The sequence below is a fragment of the Sus scrofa genome, chromosome 8 (assembly GCF_054392235.1).
Source record: "Sus scrofa isolate SSC_HxYL_T2T_F1_AM1 chromosome 8, Sscrofa_HxYL_maternal_Yorkshire_Landrace_v2.0, whole genome shotgun sequence".
In the NCBI taxonomy this organism is placed as follows: domain Eukaryota; kingdom Metazoa; phylum Chordata; class Mammalia; order Artiodactyla; family Suidae; genus Sus; species Sus scrofa.
Genome location: NC_139390.1, coordinates 108,132,301 through 108,154,030, shown reverse-complemented (window position 1 = coordinate 108,154,030; position 21,730 = coordinate 108,132,301). Strand labels below are relative to the sequence as shown.

Genomic DNA, 21,730 nt, shown 5'->3' with positions numbered 1-21,730 from the left:
TTCTATTAATTTATGGTACACTAAGGTCCTGAGATCTTCTCTGCATGAAAATCTCTCAGGTCAGGTTTGCAAAAGTCTTTGATAAGATTTAACCTTTGATTTAGTCTTTGACAAGATTTAACCTTTGATTTGGTCTTTGACTTTCATGTCATTATTTCAAATCATTTTAGATGAATCAAATAGAAATTATATGATATAATTTTAGAGATATATTTTTCTAGAAACAAGATTTAACCTCAAAATATAATCAGAATCATACCTCAGATATAGTTAAAAATTAAAGCATACACATAAAAATGAAAAAAGTAAAATTTCTAATATAATATTAGCGTACCTGATTTATTCTATTAAATTAACTTTTCTACCACCATGTTAAAACATCTAGGTGAAATAGTTTGATGTTTAGGGAGTCTTAATATGGAGTTTTACTGATAGGGTCTCTTTCTTTTTCCAAATGTGGTTTTGCTATTTTAGGCACAACTAGTGTCATTATCTTATTACAGTATGCCTTAGTCTGTTTGGGCTGCTACCAAAAAAAAAAAAAAAAAAAAAAAAACCATAGACTGGCTGGATTAAATAATAAACATTTCTCATAGTTCTGAGAGATAGGAAGTCCATAATCAAGGGCCGACAGATTCAGTGTCTGCAGAGGGCTTGCTCTCTGGTTCAAAGTTAACTGTCTTTTCAGTGTGTCCTCATTTGGTGGAGTAAGGGTCTCTTTTATTGTAAGGGCAACAATCCCATTCACGAGAGCTTGAACCTTCATGACCTAATCACTTTACAGTGACCACCTCCAAATACCATCACATTGGGGATTAGGTTTCAGTGTATGAATTTTGTGAGGACAAGTTTAGTCTATAGCACAGTGTGTAATACATGACATTTTCTTTTGAATCCATGTCTTCTGTTCATTATAGATACAATGACTAATCCTCAGACCTTATTTCTTACCTTTTTTCTGTGTCTATCTTTAATTTAACTAGCCTTCATTTGTCAGTATCTCTTGATTTGGAATGTTCAACAGAGTGCTTAGAAAAAAAGTGTTAAAAGCAAATCATATTCTTTTTACATCATTTTATAGTTTCCAAATAATCATAATGAATGTAAGCTATGTAACCATCTCAACAATTCCAATAATGTAAACACAAAACTTTGTGAAATGTATCTAGTGACATTATAAAGAGTTGCTTGTTAGAACTTCAGACCCTCTGAAGAGGAAAGAGATCTGCTTTGGAATTACTAATTTTTAAATAGGAATTGACTATTCTCTAACTTCTGTTTCAAGTTTGATGCAGCCTATTATTTTATACTAATGACACTGCATTTTTTTAACTCTCTTCAATAGTTTAAACTGAGAACTCAAAGTTTTTGGCATTGGCCACAATTTTAATCAGAAATAGTCATTCTTTAGTTTGTGTTATGAAACTGTAATATTTGGTTACTAGAACAGTTGCAATATGTGGCTCTCAGATGTGGAAAAATAACATACCTTAATGAGCTATTTCTGAGCCACATATATCTGCTACAGTATGTGTTGGTTTCATGCTGTAATTTCAGAAATCAAGACTGAAAGCCAATTCTCTTTGGCAGAACCCTGTAAAAGTATTGATTTGTTTCTGGTCAGCTCTGGCTTTTTGCTTTTTTATTCACTGGAATATCAATTCATTATTTTCTGTAGAAGATTCTTTTTCGAATGGAAATTCTGTTATTACCTTGTCTTGGTTCTGGTAAAAATTCTAGAAGTGGCGAATAGAATAGAAATAGAAAAGAAAAGGTTACTGGGTAAAGAAGAATGTTTACAATTATTTATTATCATATTGTGTAGTCTTTGATATTGAACTTCTGAGTATTTTGTTTTTGCTCTCTAGGTGATGGGAATTGCAGTGATACCAGAGGCTTAGAAATTGCTATAAAGCAACGTGTTGATGATGCACTCACTTCAAAACTTCCAATGTTTTACTTGGTCAACAGACCTCATATTAGTTTAGTACCTTCTGCGTATCAATTGCAAACAAACTTGGAATATAAATCCCTGAGTGTGAATTGGGCACAAGGGGACATTTCTTTGGAGATTGTGGATGGCCTAAGTGGAAAGATCACTGAAAGGTGAGCTTTACTCATTTCTTCAGAAATCACATATTACTTAAGAATACATTTTAATACAATTTTTTAAAAAACTTAATTTTTTAATACAATTTTTTGAATTCTGAGTAAATAATAATAGTTATCATTGAGTATGACTATGTTGCAGGCATTATAAACTTTTTTTCTGTTAAGATGACAGGCCTGCAGAAGTTATATAACTTATCAAAGTTACATAGAAAGTGATGGAGCCAACATTGAACATCGGTCTCCAGCACCTTTGTTTCTCAAATGATCATTAGCATTAGAATTATATAATTTATTTGTTTTAAAAATTCAGTTTTTCCTACTGAATCTGTATGTATGAATTTATGGTTTAGAAATCTGTATTTTTGATAACTTTTCCCAAATATTGTTTATGTGCACTTGAGTATGAGAACTGTTGTACTATGTTATACTACCTTCTTATTAAAAACCCTGTAGGTTAGGTGATACTGTTGTGTTTTTATAGAAAAAGAAATTGAGATTCAAGCTAGGTTAAATGTCTTAAAGTTACCCAACTATTAAGTGACACAGCTAGGATTCTAATCTGGGCATTTTATTTCCAAACCCTTTGTTCTTGTCCACAGTATGTTGTGCCTTTTAGACCTTTTTTTTGTAATATATCTGGCACTGATTATCAAGTAAAACTAAAATCCTTCTTTTAGTGTGAACATCTCTTTATAATGGAATAATGAATAATGTTAAAAATTTAAATGCCTAAATTTGCTTTCTTAGTGCAAGTGAATTTAAATTAAGATCACATACAAACATTTCTTGGTGTGAACTCAGAAGCATACTGTTGATAAATTATTTATGCTTTGAATTAGTGTAAAGAAGTTTATCACTATTAATAACAGACTACACACATGAAAGACATTAAAAAGCTGTTAACTGAAAACACAAAGATGAAATTAGTATACAAAGAGCTTAACTCATTTAAGGCCAAGTGTTTGCTAGGTGATTACAAACACAAAGCAGACATGCTCTAATTAGAATTACATAAAGTGAAGAACTATTTAGTAATATAATTTACAAGGAAGAACAGTTACAAGTAACCGTGCAACATTGCATAGTATCAAAACATTCATAAAGCAGAAATTACAGAAAACAAGAGGAAAAATGAAAACACAACATTAGTTGAGGCAATAATTCACCTCTTTCAGTTCCTGGTAGATGGAGTAGACAAAACAATAAGCAAGAATATAGCAGTCTTAAATAACAAGGTAGATTTGATTAATTTCTTTAAAATTCTGCATCATAAAAATATAAAATATACCTTCTTTTCAGGAACCTGCAGAACATTAACAAAAATTGACCGTATATTAGACAACAAAGGAAATTTCAAATTCTAAAAAGTAGATATGATGTAGACAGTATTCTCTTATTGTGAGGCAATAAAGCTCTAAATAACAAAGTCAAAATACTAGAAACTTTTTTCACTGGGAAAAAGTCTCTATGACTTTTGTATAATGAAAGCCAAGAATGTTTAGAAAACAAGGATATTTAATGTATTGCATTTCAGACCTTGTAGGATATATAGTTAAAAGCTGAATGGAAAAGCCAAATCTTTAAATGCTTACATCAACAAATAATACAAAAAAAAAACAGAAGAAATGTATAAAACTAGAAATTTAAAGTGCTAGAGAATATGTTAGAAAAAATCATTAAAAACTGATTCTGTGAAAACACTAGCTCATCTCATGTAAAATAATGAGTTAACTACAGAAAAAATTAAATCTTAAGAAACTTCTTTGATCAACCATACAAATATATTTGAAAATCTGGGTGAAGTGCATACATTTCTAGGAAAAAATTACTTCTAAAATTGGTACAGAAGAGGAAAATAATAATACCGAGAGGATGCCCTACCTCTTTCCAAAGAAAGCACCATTCTGAGATGTTTCAGAGAAATTTTAAAGAACTTTAAATAGAAAAAACTTCTAATTCTGTAAGAAATTTTAATGCTGTCTAAAAATATGGAAAATGTTCATATGCTTTTATGAAGCAGTGTGTCATTTATACTTAAACCTTATAGAAGATTGCTGCCCACCTCACCACAAAAGTTAAAAACCAAGTTCACTTTTCTATCCAAGCAGAATTGCTAAGTAAAACATTAGAAAGCAGAATCTTAAAATAATAAATGTTATACAATAATACCAAGTGGTATTTTTTTCTGGAAATTCAAGGAAAATGCCATAATAAAAATAATACCAAATTAGAAACTCTTACTAATATAATTGGTCTTATTAATTGATCTAGAAGAAAACACCATATATTCATCTCAGTAAATTCTAAGAAGGCATATAATACAACTCTACAACTATTCTAAATAAAAATACTCAATAAAAAAAGGAATAGATATTTTTGTAAAGGGTAAAATGTATCTTTATTAGTCCAAAAGCGTCGTCATGATTAATGGTGAAATCTCAGTCATTTATACTAACATTTGGCACAAGGAATGATTGTTTACTGTTATTGCCATTAACATTTAATGCACTTCAACAAGAGAAAGAAATTAGAGAAAACATTGGAAAGGAGAAGGTGAAATATGACTTTATATATGGTATCATTTGTGAAAAATGCAAATTATGATTCTTTACATATGGTATCATTTTTTTTGTGAAAAATTTCTGAAAAACCACCACCACAAAAAAAAGTCATGATGGAAAATTGATATACAGAGATCAGAACATTTCATTACAGGAGTGTTATGTTAACTATTGCTGCCGATAAACTATCTCAAAACTTAGCAGCTTTAAACAACAACCATAGGTCAGCTGAGCTGGATTTGATCTGGCTCTCTCATGTGTCTGGAGTCAACTCTAGATCATCTAAAGGGCATCTTGGCTGGTCTTAGAGAGTCAGCTGGGCTCTGGTCCATGTGTTCTCTCATCTTCTAGTACACCAGTCTCAACTGGCCCGACATGGCAGAAAAAGGGTCCTAAAAAAATGAGAACACAAAGCCTCTTGAGGCCCAAGCTTGGAACTGGCTTGGCATCTATTTTGTTCACCAAAACAAGTCACAAAGGCAGCCCAAATTCAAGGGGAGGAGGAATCAACTATAGTTAGTGATAGAAGAATCTGAAAAGATACATTCTAAAGAGCATGGAGACAGGGAGTGATACAGGATTTTGGCAATTTTTGTCATCTGTCACAGGAACAACTAGCGAAAAGATATAATAAAGGGATAGAGTTAAAATAGCAAGAAAGCTCATGATCTGTGGACTTTTATTAGAAACATAAAAATTCAAGTTCCCTGGTGGCTCAGTAGGTTAAGGATCTGGTGTTTTCACTGCTTGTGGCACTGGTTGCTGCTGTGGCATGGGTTTGATTCCTGGCCAGATAACTTCTGCATGCTGTGGACGGAACCAAAAAAAAAAAGAAAATGTATATCTACATGCATGTACATACACATATATATATGGCGGGCGGTGAGGTGAGTGTATATATTTTACTTTTTGTAGTGAGTCAGAATTTACATACAATTAAATGCACTGTAAAATTTAATGAGTTTTTGATGTATTTATATACCTTTATAACCATACACCTTTCTTCATCTCAGAAAATATTTCTGTGCCCTCTTCTGGTCAAGCCCTGTTAGAACCACTCTTTTAATTTGGATCACCATGGATTAATTTTGCCTCAAACAATAGAATTGTTCCAAATATCCATTTCTACTTTAATTTTAATGCAATATTTTGATAAATTATAATTTTATAAAAGAAATTTGCTTAGAAAGCAGTTAAATATTCAGAATAATTTTTTGTAAAGAACTTCATTATATGCACTGCACATAATTGAGAAATATTTGTAGATTCTGTGCTGATTTTAATCCCTGCAGTTTCCAACATAAATCATTGAATAATGATTAGTGAATGTTTCATTCCTTTCTACTTTAGTTCCCCATTTAAAAGTGGTGTGTCAATGGCAAGTCGGCTTTGTAAGGCTGCAATGCTAAGTAGATTTAACCTGCTTGCCAAAGAAGCTAAAAAAGAAGATTTACTTGAAGCTAGTTCATATCATGCAGCTAAGGTAAGTCTCTAAAGAAATGAAGTTGATCATTGAAATAAAAATTTAAGGATAATAATGTAATATGATGATGGTACATAGCAAAAGTTGGTTAAATAGTTGCTGAAAATAAGACACTGCCATGTAGTGATAAAATCAATTTTTAAATGAATATGCCAGAAATTGGATATGTTTTGCCACTTAAAGTAACTACCTCAGTATGGTATGTACCTTTTTTGACAATACTGCTCAAAATCTACTGTTATACCCAGAGAGACAAAATGGTAGTAAAATTTCTTCTGTGCATGAAACTGACTATGCTAATTGTAGCACTTAAGTATTCTAAAATAATACATTAGTATATTCATACAAATTAATTTGCTTATTTTAAAATTGTGAAACACCTTTATATGATTTGGGGTTAATTGAGCGATGTAAATAGCCTTTTACTATCTTTAAAAATATTTTTATTCTTTTGTCAGTATTAAAAACATAATGCTTAAGTAGAAAATTCAGAATTTTTTAAAAGTACAGAAGGGAGGAGTTCCTGTCATGGCACAGCGGTTAACGAATCCGACTAGGAACCATGAGGTTGCAGGTTCGATCCCTGGCCTCACTCAGTGGGTTAAGGATCCAGCATTGCCTTAAGCTGTGGTATAGGTTGCAGATGCAGCTTGGATCCCGCGTTGCTGTGGCTCTGGCGTAGGCCGGCAGCTACAGCTCCGATTCGACCCCTAGCCTGGGAACCTCCATGTGCCACGGGAGCAGCCCAAGAAATGCAAAAAGACAAAAAAAAAAAAAAGTACAGAAGGGAAATAATATAATGTTACATACTATTCAAATATAATACTCCTAATTTTGTAATGTAAGCATGTTATTTCAGTTTCTTTCATGTTTTTTTGTATATGCATATATTTTAAAATATTAAGCTCATATTAGATGCTTTTAATCTGTCTTTTTTCATTCAACATACTATGACCTGAGCCATGTCATAAGATGATATATCCATGTTATCAAGTTATTAAATACAAATTGTTTCTGATAACCTAATTTCAGTTCCAGTAAACATTATAATGTTGTATGAAAATCTCTTAATTTAACCAACATCTTAATGTTCAAACTGTATAATTCCAGCCTCTAAAGCAAGTGATATCACATACAGGTTTGTTTGTATGTATACATGTTTTTAAGTATAAAAGCTTATCTAAGCAATCTCTGGTTTTGATGACATAAAGAGGTTTCAAAGTCATCTCTGTAAAAACAAAAAGTATACAGTTGGAAAAAATGTCAAAAAAAAAAAAAAAACCCAAAAACCTTTCCACAACTCTGGAAAACATTGAAAAAACATATATTCTTGGGAGTCTCCTGGTGACCTAGTGGTTAAGGACTCAGTGTTGTCATTGCTGTGGCTCTGGTTGCTATTATGGCTTGGGTTAGATCCTTGACCCAGGAACTTGTGTATGCCATGGGTGCAGCCAAAAAAAAAAAAAAAAAAAAAAAAAAAAAAAAAAGTGTCTATTCTTGGAAAACATGAAGAACTTGAGGTAAGAACAATAGGAGTTTCTGGCATCTTTGCCCAAAGTTGTTCCTATTTTTTCTCCTCCCTCTCAGCTACTTCAAATGGCAGGAGCTGTAGTTTTATCAGATTGGGGATACCACCAAAAGTAGTATATTTTCTACTACAGGGTTGAACTGAATTTGGGGGCAGAGGGTGAGAAATTATGGCTTTTTTAGCTAAATGTGCCAAATCAGGTAGGGAGATAAATGGGGAAAACAGTAACTTTGCCAGCCTAAAGTTTCAGTCCTCTTTGGGGCAAATGGTGTACCAAATAGTAACTGAACATGTAGGTTTTGGAAATGAAAGAGCCATGGAAGAGGTGAGAGAAATTCTCGCTGTATCCTTGGTTGACTGAGAAATTGCATTGATTCGCAAGGGAGCCCAGTAAAGAGTGAAAGTGTGAAATAGAACTATCTGCAACATTAAATACACTCTACCACCTACCCTTTCCCAAACAAATTGATCAGAAGAAGGTGGAAGGTTTATAGCTGTAAGGTGTTTGAGCATAATGTCTACTGAAATTATTTTCCTATCACTAAGCTACTTGCTTTATCACTATGCTATGCAGATATACGGGGTAACCAATAGGAAGCCAGGCTAAAACATTAAAAAACTGGGAAAAGACAATGCACATCATAGGGAAAACAGAACTCACAGTTTTAGCAAGCTAAAAAAAAAAAAAAAAAAACTTAGAAAAATAAAACAGAATCCAGAGTTGCTATATCATCTTAAAAGTCATTTTCAACCAAAAATTATGGGATACTTAAAAAACAGGAAAGTAAAATCTCTACTTAAATAATAAAATTCAGTAGAACCTGGTTCTGAATAGATTCCAATCTTGACTACAGGAAAGTCTTCAAAGCAGCTGTTATAAATATGTTCACTAGTTAAAGGAAAATATAACAGTGTTTCAGTAAATAGGTAATCTCAGTAAAGAAATAGAAACTACAAAAAGAAAAAAAAAAGCCAAATGAATATTCTAGGATTGAAACAACATGTAATAACTAAAGGGAATAATTCTCTAAATGGGTTCAGTAGTACCTTTGAGATTGCAGAAAAATATCAATGGACTTTGAAGATGGTAAGAAATTATTTTAAAGGACACAATGCAAACAAATTAAAGAAAAATTAACAGAGCTTCAGAGATTTCTGGAATAGCATTAAGTGTACCAACTAATGTATACTAGGAATCCTAGAGGAAAAGGAGAGAGAAAAAGCGCCAGAAAAAATATTTGAAGAAATAATTGAAAAAAATCCACATATTAGGTGAAAACCTTTAATAGATCCAAAAAGCTCAGGAAACCTCAAGAAATAAAAAAAATAAAGATTCACACCTAGATACATCATATCAAACTACTTAAGACAAAAAGAAAATCTTGAGAGCAGCCAGAGTGAAAATATCAACCATGACCTATGCATTTGAAGGCTAATTTCTTATTAGCAATAATTGAAGCCAAACCAAAATAGCCAAAACAATCTTGAAAGAGAACAAAGTTGGAGAATTCATACTTCCTGATTTCAGAGCATACTGCAAAGCCATAATAATAAAGATAGTATTATAGCAGTATTAACATAAACATGTTTGTAGATCAATGAAATATAATTGACAGTCCAAAAATAAACTCTGGCACTTAAGATCAGTTGATTTTTAACAAAATGCCATGATTATTCAGTAGGAAAAAAGTCTTTTCAGTAGATCTAGGACAACTGAATATCTCTATGGAAAATAATGAACTTGGACCTCTGTGTCATACCATATACAAAAATTAGCTCAAAATAGATAGACCTGAATAAAAGCTAAAACTGTAAAACTCGGGGGGAAACAAGGGAGGAAATATTTGTATTTCTAAGTTAGGAAAAGGTTTCTTAGATCTGATAACACAATGCATAAGAGAAATATTTTAAACTTTATTAAAATTAAAAATTTTATATTTCAAAAACTATCATTAAGAAATCTGCAAATCAGATATTTAATAAGGGACTTGTATCCAGAGAATACAAAAAAATTTTGCAACTCAGTAATAAAAAGGCATTACCAAATTTTTTGAATGAGCAAAGGTTTTGAACAGACATTTCTACAACATTTTAAAATAGCCAATAAGCATATGATATTCAATATATCACTCATTAGAGAAAGGTAAGTGAAGACCTCAATGATATATTCTTTACCCACATTAGTATATTCCATAATAAATAATGGCATTTAAAAGTATTGTCAAGAATGTGAAAAAACTGAAAATACCATGCATTGCTAGTAGGAATGGTACAGCTCCTTTGGAACATAATTTAACAGTTCCTCCAAAAGTTAAATATGAGTTTATTTGTAACCTAAGCATTTCACTCCTAGGTATAGGCATAAAAGAATTGAAAACATTTATCCAACCAAAACTTGTACATAAATGTTCACAACAGTATTCATAATACAGAAAAGGAAGAAACAATCCAAATGTTCTTCAACTGATGAATGGATAAACAAAATGTGTCATGTCCATACTGTGGACTGTCATTTATCCATGAAAGGAACTCTGAAGTACTGTTAGGTTCTGCAACATAGATCAACCTTGAAAACATTAAGTGAAATTAAGTTACATTAGGTGAAAGAAGCCAGACACAAAAGGCTGCATATATAATATAGAATAGGTTTGAAGTTAGACAGAAAACAGGAAAATCAGTAGAAAAATCTATGAAATCAAAAGTTGATTCATTCAGAAAATTCAACAAAATATATAATCCCTTAGCCATACTGAGAAATAAGAGACAACACAAATGATAAAAATCTAGAATGAGAGAGAAGCCCCCAAAGAGCTAAACAAATTATAAGAAAATATTACAAACAACCTTTTGTCAATAAATTAGTCAAGTTAGCTGAAATGGACTCATTCCTTGAAAGACAAATTATAGAATTTGACTAAATAGAACATCTGAATTGTGCTCAAGTAAAGAAATTCAATTATTAATTAAAATTATTTATATAAGGAAAAGCACAGGTGCAGTTATGGCTTCACTGATGAATTCTATCAAACATGAAAGCAAAAGTTAATAAAAATCCTAAAAAAAACTCTTTAAAAAGAAGGAGAGAATGCTTTCCAACTCATTTTATGAAGCCGGTATAATAACCCTGATGCCAAAAGTGGGCAGAAACATAGCAAGAATTAAAAACTACAAATCACTATCTCTCAGGAACATAAGTGCAAAATTTTATCAAGAAATTGACAAAGCAAATCCAGCAACATATAAAAGGGATTATACACCATGGAATACAAGGTTGATTTAACATCAGAAAATCATTCGATATATTATATGAAGATATTCAAGTTCAGAAACGATATACCTATCTCAATAGATTAACATAATGTGTTTAACACAATCTAACACCTATCCATAATAAAACACTGAACAAAAAGAAACAGAAGTGAACTTCCTCAACCAGATAAAGGGTATCAATGAAAACTTGCAGTTGACATGACAGTGCTGAAAGGCTTCTCCTTCCTCAGAGTTTGGGCAAGAAATTCTGCTCTTAACACATCTAGTCAGCTTTAGTCTGTAAGTCCTAGCCAGTCCAGCAAGGCAAGAAAAAGAAATAAAAGGCATCTGCACTAGAAAGAAAGTAGAAAAACTCTTCTTATTTCTAAGTGATCTTGTATGTACAATATCCTATGGAATCCTGCCAAAAACTACATCTTGTGTGAATTTAGCACACAGTTTTAAGAGTAATATAGAAAAATAAATTGTATATCTGCATACTAGGACTGAACACTCCAAAATTAAAATTGGGAAAGCAGTTTCATCCACAAGAGCATAAGAATAAATTTAGGAGTAAATTTAACAAAAGAAGTCTAAGATATATACACCAAAAATGATGAAACATTGCTGGAGAAATTCATAGATTGGGAAAGTCAATATTTTTAGAACGTCACTTGTCTCAATAATCTGTGAATTCAGTGAAAACTCCTATCAAAATCCCTATAAGATTTTATGTAGAAATTGACAAACTCATTTTAAAATTGATGTGTAAATCCAAATGACATAGAAGAACCAAAACAATTTTTCAAAAGAAGAAAATTGGTAAGAGTTACCCTACCTAGTTTCAACAAGTTATAAAGTCACAGTAATCAAGACAATGTATTGATATGATAATAGACAACTAAATCAATGACACAGAGTAAGAATCTAGAAATAAACCCACACACTTATGGTCAATTGATTTTGTACAAAGGTGCCAAAGTAATTTAATGGGAGGTCAAAACATCTTTTCAACAAAGTGTGCTGGAAGACTTGAGTATCTGTGGGCAAGCTAAAAAAATAACTTAGACTTCTATCAGTCATACAAAACTTCAAAATGGATCATCAAACTTAAAGAGCTAAAAACAATAAAACTTCCAATGATAATGGAGGAAGAATTTGTTTTCTTAGGCAAATTTTTCTTAGATATCACACCAAAAGCACAATCCATAAAAGAAAAATTGACAGACTCCAAATTTTAAAACTTGGATTTCAAAAGTCATGTTAAAAAAAAGTGAAAATACAAGCCACATAATGGAAGAAAATATTTGCAAATCATACATTTGACAAAAATCTTGAATCTAGTATAAAGAACTCTTACAACTCATTAAGTGGGCAAACAGCCCAATTTTTCAAAGTAGTAAAGAATATGTACAAATGACTGATACACATAGAAAAGGTGCTCAGGAGATAAAAACTGAAAATCAAACCACAGTAAAATACTACAGTAGGATACCACTGCACACCTAAAATCCAAGAGCCTAACTGTACCAGGTGTTGTGAAGAAACTAGAAACCTCTCATGCTGTTGACAGGAATGTATAAATAGTATAAGGTGCTTGGGAAAGCAGTTTGAATGTTTGTTTCAGAGATAAACTTATGCTTACCATGTGATCCAACACTTCACCTGGTATCTATCCAGGGGAAACAAACTTATGTTCATACAAGACTGATTTATTAATGTTTACAGCATTATTATTTATAGTAGCCAAAACCTGGAACCAGTTCTGATGTTCAGCAGCCAGGAAAGCATAAACATTATGATATATCCATATGATGAAATAGTAATCAACAATAAAGAGGAAATAACTGGTAATCAAACAACATGAAAGAATCTGAAAATGTTATGCTAACTGAAAGAAACCTGATAAAAAAAGAGTACATGCTAGAGTTCCCATCATGGCTCAGTGGCTAAAGAATCCGACTAGGAACCATGAGGTTGCGGGTTCCATCCCTGCCCTTGCTCAGTGGGTTAAGGTTCCGGTGGTGGTGTAGGTCGCTGACGTGGCTTGGATCCCGCGTTGCTGTGGCTCTGGCATAGGCCAGCGGCTACAGCTCTGATTAGACCCCTAGCCTGGGAACCTCCCTATGCCACGGGAGCAGCTCTAGAAATGGCAGAAAGACAAAGAGTACATGCTGTGTTAATCACTTTTTATAAAATTTTTAGAAAAAGCAAAACTCTAGAGACAGAAAGTAGATTCATGATTGCCTGGGGCTGGGGCTAAGAATCCATAATGACTATATATGAGTGCAGAGGAACTTTTTGCAGGTGATGGTTGCAGACCTATATAAATTTAGTTTTAAAATATCAAACTAAATACTTTGCAGTGGGTGAATTTATGGTATACAAATTATACCTGAATAAACCTGTTTTTTTAAAGTTCATCAGTATGTTCATTTATTAAAATATGAAAGAGAATAAACCAAAATATTAATGTTGGTTATCTGTAGTTTGGGGATTACAGTGATTTTTATTTCTATTTTCTTTATTTTTCAAGTTTTCTGTAATGAGTATGATTAGTCTTTAATTTTAAAGCTTTTTAAAAGAATAAAAATTATCTTTTAGAAGTATTGGGGAAAATGGGAATTCAAAAGAATTTTTATTAGTTTTTAACATTAAAGAAGATTAGGGCTACTTAACTTTTCATAAGCCAAATTCTGCCTATATTCTATAATTTAATATTTTTTCTTTCTGTAGCATATGTCTGGATCCTATCAAGAAGCTAAAACTTTGTTGAAATCCTACTTACAGCAACATGGCTATGGCTCCTGGATTGTGAAATCTCCCTGTATAGAGCAATTTAGTATGTGAATTAAGCAATCCATTGTCATATTAAAAACCTTTTTTTTTCATGTGTTTTGACTGCTAAAAGTGTTTTTTAAATATTAGTGTTTTCAGCTCTCAATATCAGATTCTTGCAACAACTGTTCAGAGATTGCTGAAAATTTGTAAATATGTCAATTTACATTGAAACATTAGGGTTTTAAATTTTTTTTTATTTTTTGAAAACTAATTACCTGCTTCATTTTGTAGTCATTTTGTATATATATTCTTATAGACATTATAAAGCTATTACTCTTTTGTAATTTAAAAAAATTCATTTTCTTTCAAGTTTTTGCTTTAGAGTTATTTGTTCAGCAGAGATACTCAAAATTGTGTCTTGGTATCTCAAGTTTTTTGTTTTGTTTTTTTTTAATTAAAAATTGGAATCTAAGGAGTTCCTGTCTTGGCTCAGTGGTTAATGAACACAGCTAGTATCCATGAGGACACAAGTTTGATCCCTGGCCTTGCCCAGTGGGTTAAGTATCTGACGTTGCCACAAGCTCTGGTGTAGGTTGCAGATGCGGCTCAGGTCCAGTGCTGCTATGGCTGTGGCATAGGCCTGGAGCTACAGCTCCTATTTGAACCCTACCTGGGAACCTCCATATGCCATGGGTGCGGCCCTAAAAAAAGAAAAAAAAAAAATGGAATCGAAGAATACAAATAATAATTCTTGCTCATTTGTTGATTAAATCAACAGACAGTTGATTTAATGCCTAGTATTTTCCAATAACGATAGTAAAAAATAGTAATTAAAACATAATTTCTTTTTTTAAACATCATTTCTTCTGTCATATAAGCTCATGAATGCAGACTGAACATTATAAATGAAAAAAATGATAGCCATGTTAGGGAATAACTTGATAAATTAGTTTTTCTGATTAATAGAGGATTATAAATGCTTTAAGATTGCCTGTTTTCAGGTATTCTGTAAGAACCATTCAAATGTTATTCCTTATAATTTACATTAATCAGTAGGGATTTCTAATAATAGATCAATAAAAGATTATTGACCTTGATATTTTGGTTTATACAGTTAGATGAAAAGGGAAAGTTTAGTTATTCTTGAATTGGGATAAATATCTTTAGTGAAATTGTGAGTCTGTTCTTACTTCAGCCACTTCAGTCTTTTCCTTAGTTTCAGTCACAGGTGAACTAAACATTGGCTGTCTGACTTTGTCCCTATTAGCTTGAATCTTTTTTAAATTAATAAGTCTTACTCCAACTTCAACCCTTTTGAACTATTATAATCTCTAATAAGGTTAATTTAGGGTTTTTGTTTTGTTTGGGGGTTTGTTTTTTGTCTGTTTTATTTTTAGATTTTATTGGGGTATAGTTGATATACAGTGTTGTATTTGTGTCATGTTGACAGCAGAGTGGGTCAGTTATACATGTATCCATTCTTCCCCCCACCAATAGGTTATTGAGAACTTTGAGTAAACTTCCTGCACTGTGTAGTAGGACCTTGTTAGTTATTTATTTTATATATAGTAGTGTGTGGATGTTAATCCCATCCTCCCAGTTTATCCCTCCTCCCTGCCCATGGTTTCCCCTTTGGTAATCCTAAATTTAATTTTGAAATCTGTGTGTTAATTTGTGTTTTCTAAATAAGTTATTTTGTATATTTTTTACTAAATTCCACATGTAAGTGATACCATATGATATTTGTCTGGCTTACTTAAATATGATAATCTCTAGGTCCATCCATGTTGCTGCACATGGCATTATTTCATTCTTTTTATGGCTGAGTAATAATCCATTGCATATATGTACCACATCTTCTTTATCCAGTCCTCTGTCAGTGGACATTTAGGTTTTTTCCCTGTCTTGGCTATTGTAAATAGTGTGGCAATGAAGTCTTTGAATAATTATTTTCTCTAGATGTATGCCCAGAAGTAAGATTGCTGTATCATATGGTAGTTCTGTATTTGGTTTTTTAAGGAAACTCCATATTGTTCTTCATAATGGTTGTACCAGTTTACATTTTCACCAACAGTAGGAGGCTTCCCTTTTCTCCACACCCTCCCCAGCATTTATTGTTTGTAGAGTTTGCGATGATGGCCATTCTGACTGGTATAGGGTGATACCTCATAGTAGTTTTGATTTGCATTTCTCTAATAATTAGTGATGTTGAGCATCTTTTCATGTGCTTTATGGTCATCTGTCTGCTTTGGGAAATGTCTGTTTAAATATTCTGGCCTTTTGTTTGATTGGCCTGTTTGTTTATTTGATATAAACCTGCATGAGATATTGGTACATTTTGGAGATTAATCACTTGTTGGTTCCTTCATTTGCAATGATAGATTGTTGCTTTCTTTTGTTTATGGTTTCCTTTGCTGTGCAAAAGCTATGAAGTTTACTTAGGCCCCATTTGTTTATTTTTGTTTTTATTTTCATTATTCTAGGAGGAGGGTCAAAAAAGATATTGCTGTGATTTATATCAAAGAGTGTTTTGCCTCTGTTTTCCTCTGGGAGTTTTATAGTATCTGGCCTTATGTTTAGGTTTTTGATTCATTTTGAGTTTATTTTTATATATGATATTAGAGAATGTTCTAATTTCACTTTTTTTACATGTAGCTGTCCAGTTTTCCCAGTACCACTCACTTGAGAGACCTTTTTCCATTGTATATTCTTACCTCCATTGTCATAGATTAGTTGGCCATAGGTGCATAGGTTTATTTCTGGGCTTTCTATCCTGTTCCACTGATCTATATATTTCTGTTTTTATGCCAATACCAAACTGTTTTGATGACTGTAGCTTTGTAGTAAAGTGTGAGGTCTGGGAGCCTGATTCTTCCAGTTCCATTTTTCTTTTTCAAAATTGCTTCAGCCATTTGAAATCATTTATGTTTCCATACAAATTATAAAACTTTTTGTTCTAGTTCTGTGAAAAATGCTATTGGTTATTTGATAGTGAATTACATTGAATCTCTAGATTACCTTGGGTAGTATAGTCATTTTGACAATATCAGTTCTTCCAATTCAAGAATATACATATTTCATCTGTTTGTGTCATCCTTGATTTCTTGTATCAGTATCTTGTAGTTTTCAGAGCACAGGTCCTTTTGCCCCTAGGTAGATTTATTCCTAGGTATTTTATTCTTTTTGATGTGATGGTAAATGCAATTGTTTCCTTAATTTCTATCTCTCTTTGATCTTTCATTGTTAGTATATAGGAATGCAAGAGATTTCTGTGTATTAATTTTGAATCCTCCAGCTTTACTGATTTTGTTGATGAACTCTAGTAGTTTTCTGATAGCAAAAGTATGGTGGATTTAGTTGATGGAACATTGAGGTCATTCTGGAAAGACACACATGTCTTTCAGTAGACTAGATTCTACACTTATTAATAGGTTGAACTGTGTGAAATTGCTATGGGGGTAGGATAAAAATGGTCAAATATGGGCAGTTTCCTGTGGGTCAACATAAATATGCCATTATTAATAACTTCCGTTTCCATTAATTAGATGATATTTACTGCTGTTCCTCTAAATTGGTATTTCCTTGTTAAATCATTTTAGTGTCTTTTCTGGATTGTTTCCTTCTGAAGCTAATTTCCATCCTTTATTTCTATTACTTTACGTCCCTTTGATTGTAAATTTCCGTTGAAAATATAAGATCTTTCATATTCTCTTGTCTCTTCATATTTTAGATATTTTGCTTTTGGCTGACACAGAATTAAAAAAATCACCAGGTGGTCAATTTTGCCTAAATACTTAAAGGTCATATGTTAAGACAATTTATTGCCTCAGGAAATTTTTTGTTTTAAAGGTAATATAAAACAACTTTACTGAACTATTTTACAGGCAGAGTCTACTATGTGCCATTTATTTATTCAACAGGTGTTCACTAAATGTCTCTGTGTAGTATGTCTAATTATATATGGTGTTTTAATTTAAAGAAAGGTTATATCTAGAAGGAGATAAGCTATATAAAGGATAAAGGAGATGAAATTTAGTAGAAGGTAGTCATTTTAGTAGAAGGGGCAGGCTATAAATTTGAAACCCAACATTGGCTATTTAACTGTGTCAGTTGTAAATGTTTATTCTCTTTTAGCTTGGTTTTTTTATCTTTTGCAAGGGTGAAATTGGTACTTGGGGTTGTTATTCTCTGTTCAGGGATGGAAGCTTGATAGAAAAGGTTCTGGGTTGCCTTCATCCAAAGTGGCAGTGCTAATTATTTCTTCTACATATGATTTATTGGGGTTGTACAAGATATTTTGCTTGAGGAAAAGAAAACTTCTTTTTCTTACCATGTAACATTTACTTTATAAGCATGCTGAACACATTATTTAATTTGTAAATAATACATATTTATGGCAAATATTTGTCAAAGACTTTTATAAGAAAGGTTGATAATTATGAAATACTTCATGGAGAAGGATCATGGGGTAAGGTGTTTTTCGATAGGTAAAAAAACATTTTTTTTTGCAAAGTTCTATTTATTTTTAAATTTATGTTGTCGGAAAAGCAAAATTCTAAATTTAGACTTCCAAACTTCTACTTCTGAAGTTGTTCAAAACCCATGAAACTAGTTGCATCTAAATTTAAGTCCTCTTTTAGCTCTAAAGTTCTGTTCTCTGAAGTAAGCATTGAATGATGGGTAAAATTTAGAAGACTGCAATGGGAGAGAGAATGCATTCCACTTGGAACTAATAAAGCAAAGGTTAGAGGGGAAACATTACAATGTTTGAGGCTAGAGTATAAAACACTGGATGGAAGATTTGAGAGTTGGAGTCTAGCAGATGTTTGCAATTTAGTAGGCAGAAGGGAGTTCTTAAAGAATTTTGTATAAGGAAGTGACCAACCTTAAAACATGATTTTACAGCATTTTCTTTGTTTGCTTATTATGGAAATTTTCCAACATAGAAAGGTAGAGAGCAGAGTAAATGAATCCCCATGTATCCGTCATACTAGCTTATTTAACGTGGCGATTGCATTTTCATACATACCTCCCCAAAGTGGGTTATGTTAGAGCAAATATCAGATGGGTTCTTTTATTTGGAAGTACTTTGATACGTATCTATAAAATATGAGGACTCTTTAATACACATGTGTGTGTAACCATAATTTAGTTAATATACTTTAAAATTATAGTAATTTTCTCATCTCATAAATGTTATATACATTGTTGGGAAACAAGGTAAAAATTACAACCATATATAGGAATTTGAATTTTGTGAAGTATCTGTTAATCTGTAAATTTCCTCTCATTTTTTTCTTTTAATTTAGTTCTTGAAAAAACTGCATCATTTCCCACAATCTCATTTCGCTGCTTACACCTGTCTCCATGACATCTAACATGTTTGTCTGTCCTCTATATTTCCAGAAAATAGTAGATAATCTAGAGCTTTCAAATTAAGGTTCAGTTTTTAGAAAAAATACTTCATAAGCAGTATTGTGCATTTCTGGGTTGTCTTTCTTTTTGGGATATAGCAGTCATTGATGATTATTGCCTAAATCCATTATTTTATTAGGGGTTGCAAGTGATAGTCAGATTTTCTCATTAGCTGGAATACTTCTATTAAAATAAGTGTTCACTTACAAATTAGTTGATTATCCGGAGTATAGTTGGAACAGAAAAACCTGGGTTATTTCTGTTCATGTTTTTGAAATGATTGATTCTGGGTAATCCTTTTTAACATTGACTAATGAGGATTTATTGTAGTGTCATCATGAATTTAAACATATTTGTGTTTCAGTAATTACAATTCATATTCAGATTTTTCTCTTTCACCAGTAGGCACCTTTTCTAAATATATCTTAGTATTTTTCCCCAAGTTCAAGTCTCTGATGCTAATTTAAGTAATATCATTTTGTATATTTTATTTTGTCTGTTGCTGATATATAGGCACACAACTGATTTTTTTTTACATTGACTTTATATCCAGTGACCTTTCTGAATTAATCTAATAGTTAATCTGTGGAGCTTTGGGGGTTTTCTTCATACACAGGCAAATCATATGTGAATTATTTAATCGGTCCCAATGTTTTTCTTCTAATTTCACTTTCTTTTTTTCCACTGGCTATGACTTTCCAATTCAGTGTGAATAGAAATAATGAGTGTGTACTTGTCTCATGTGGAAGCTTTATAATATTGGTGCCTGTATCTTTTCAACATGATCCCAATAGTCTTTGTTGGCTCCTTTTTTTCTCTTAGGATGGAATTTTCTTGCCTCATCTTGTGCATTTGTCCCCCCATACTTCATATTGGCCATTTCTCTCAAGACGCCTAGTTCCTTTTTATGGAAGGTTGTGTTTGAAAACCATGGAGTTCCCATTATGGCTCAGTGGTAACGAACCTGACACGTATCCATGAGGATGCGGGTTTGATCACTGGCACCCTGCTCAGTGAGATAAAGATCCAGCATTGCCATTAACTGCAGTATAGGTCGCAGATGCACCTTGATCCTGCATTGCTGTGGCTGTGGTGTAGGCCAGCAGCTACAGATCTGACTCCACTCTTAGCCTTGGAACTTCCATATGGCATGGGTATGGCCTTGAAAAGAAAAAAAAAAAAAAAGAAAGAAAGAAAGGAAAGAAACTGTAACTCAGATGCTGAGGGTACCTGTTACTGGCTTGGTTATTTTTCCCTAGGTCTTTTAAGAGAAAAGAGCTTGGAAATATATGTATTAATTTAAGATAAAAATATATTTACTTTGTATTAATATTTCTGTTTCCAATTCAGGTCCACGGGGTTTTAGTTGATTCCTATTTATACCAACATAATTTCTTTTCTTTTTTTTTTTTTTTTGAGGACATGTTCCACATTTTAGTTACAATTTCAGACTAACTTTAATCTCGGAATCACATTTCCATACACCTATTTCCTTTTTGTTGATTTCACTTAAACATAAATGAACAGAAATTCATTCACCTCCCCCACAACATTTTTTTATTATAAATACAGGTATCAAAACAATCTTGAACATATTTTTTATATTATTAGTAGTCAGCACCCATACCACTTCAAAACTTAACAGTTTGTGACAATATTCATTGTACCTGGTACTTTAGACAATTTTAAATAAAGCTCTTTCACTAAGCAAGATGGATGAAGCATGCCAATTCAGTTTTTACCCACTTGAGATTTTTTACTTTTCAGAAACACACATGCTTCCACAGCCATCTGATACTTCTTGCCATGCTTTCATGTATAAACCTGAGTTCTATTCGGAGTACTCCAGATTTATGCTTAAATGACAGTGCCTTAACAAGAAAAAAAATGTGCTTCATCTTCCTTCTATTACCTGAAAACATAATGGGTGTACCTATATTAAATATAATCTTAAAAATGTCCAGGTCATGTTTACCAGCTGGAATTATCTTAATGTGTGGGTATTGTGCATCGTGATACTTAAGACATTAACATGAGTAGAAGGTTATTGATTTAACAATAATTTAACCATATTGATTTAACAAGTTTGAGATCCACTGAAATTAATTGTTGTATGTTTGTCCTTCTGGTGTCTGTGGAAGCTTCATATTTTCTTTGGACCTCATTAGATGTCTTAGCTCTTGAAGTACAACTTTAATACTATGTGAATTTTGTCACTTTGCTAAAACTGGTATGCTCTATGCAACCACAATTCCACTGGAATTATTTATTCCATTCATGCTAATTTTGGTTACAAATCTAACTGATGGAGGAGTTTCTGGGTATTTAGGTCCACATTCTATTTTCAGGCTATATTCTGTTTTCATAATTTATGTATGGAGACCACCATTTTCTCTTGCAGCCCGATGCACCACCTGAACGTAATTTCTTATTTACATTTTTTTAAATGGTTGCACCCTGGGCCAGGGATTGAATCTGAGCCACAGCTGCAACCTGGGCCAGGGATTGAACCTGAGCCACAGCTTCAACCTACACTGTAGCTGTGACAATGCCAGATCTTTTAACCCACTGTGCCAGGCCAGAGATCTGACCCGCACCTCT

General features: G+C 32.4%; 1 protein-coding gene across 12 annotated transcripts in view; it reads left to right on the top strand.

Annotated features, from left to right (window-relative positions):
* Positions 1–21,730, top strand: part of ADAD1 (adenosine deaminase domain containing 1) — a 171,150-nt gene that overhangs the window by 28,038 nt on the left and 121,382 nt on the right. For 5 of the 12 annotated variants that reach the window (XR_014813087.1, XM_084972986.1, XM_084972982.1 and 2 more), the window contains 2 exons: positions 1,869–2,106; positions 6,024–6,156. Coding sequence is in view for 11 of the 12 variants with exons in the window: in XM_084972986.1 (XP_084829112.1) it covers positions 1,869–2,106; positions 6,024–6,156 (371 nt within the window). In the remaining variant the exon portion in view is untranslated. Of the gene's footprint in view, positions 1–1,868; positions 2,107–6,023; positions 6,157–13,669; positions 14,190–21,730 lie in introns of those variants that run through there. The other 7 variants (XM_084972984.1, XM_084972980.1, XM_021101617.2 and 4 more) reach the window with 2 other exon arrangements.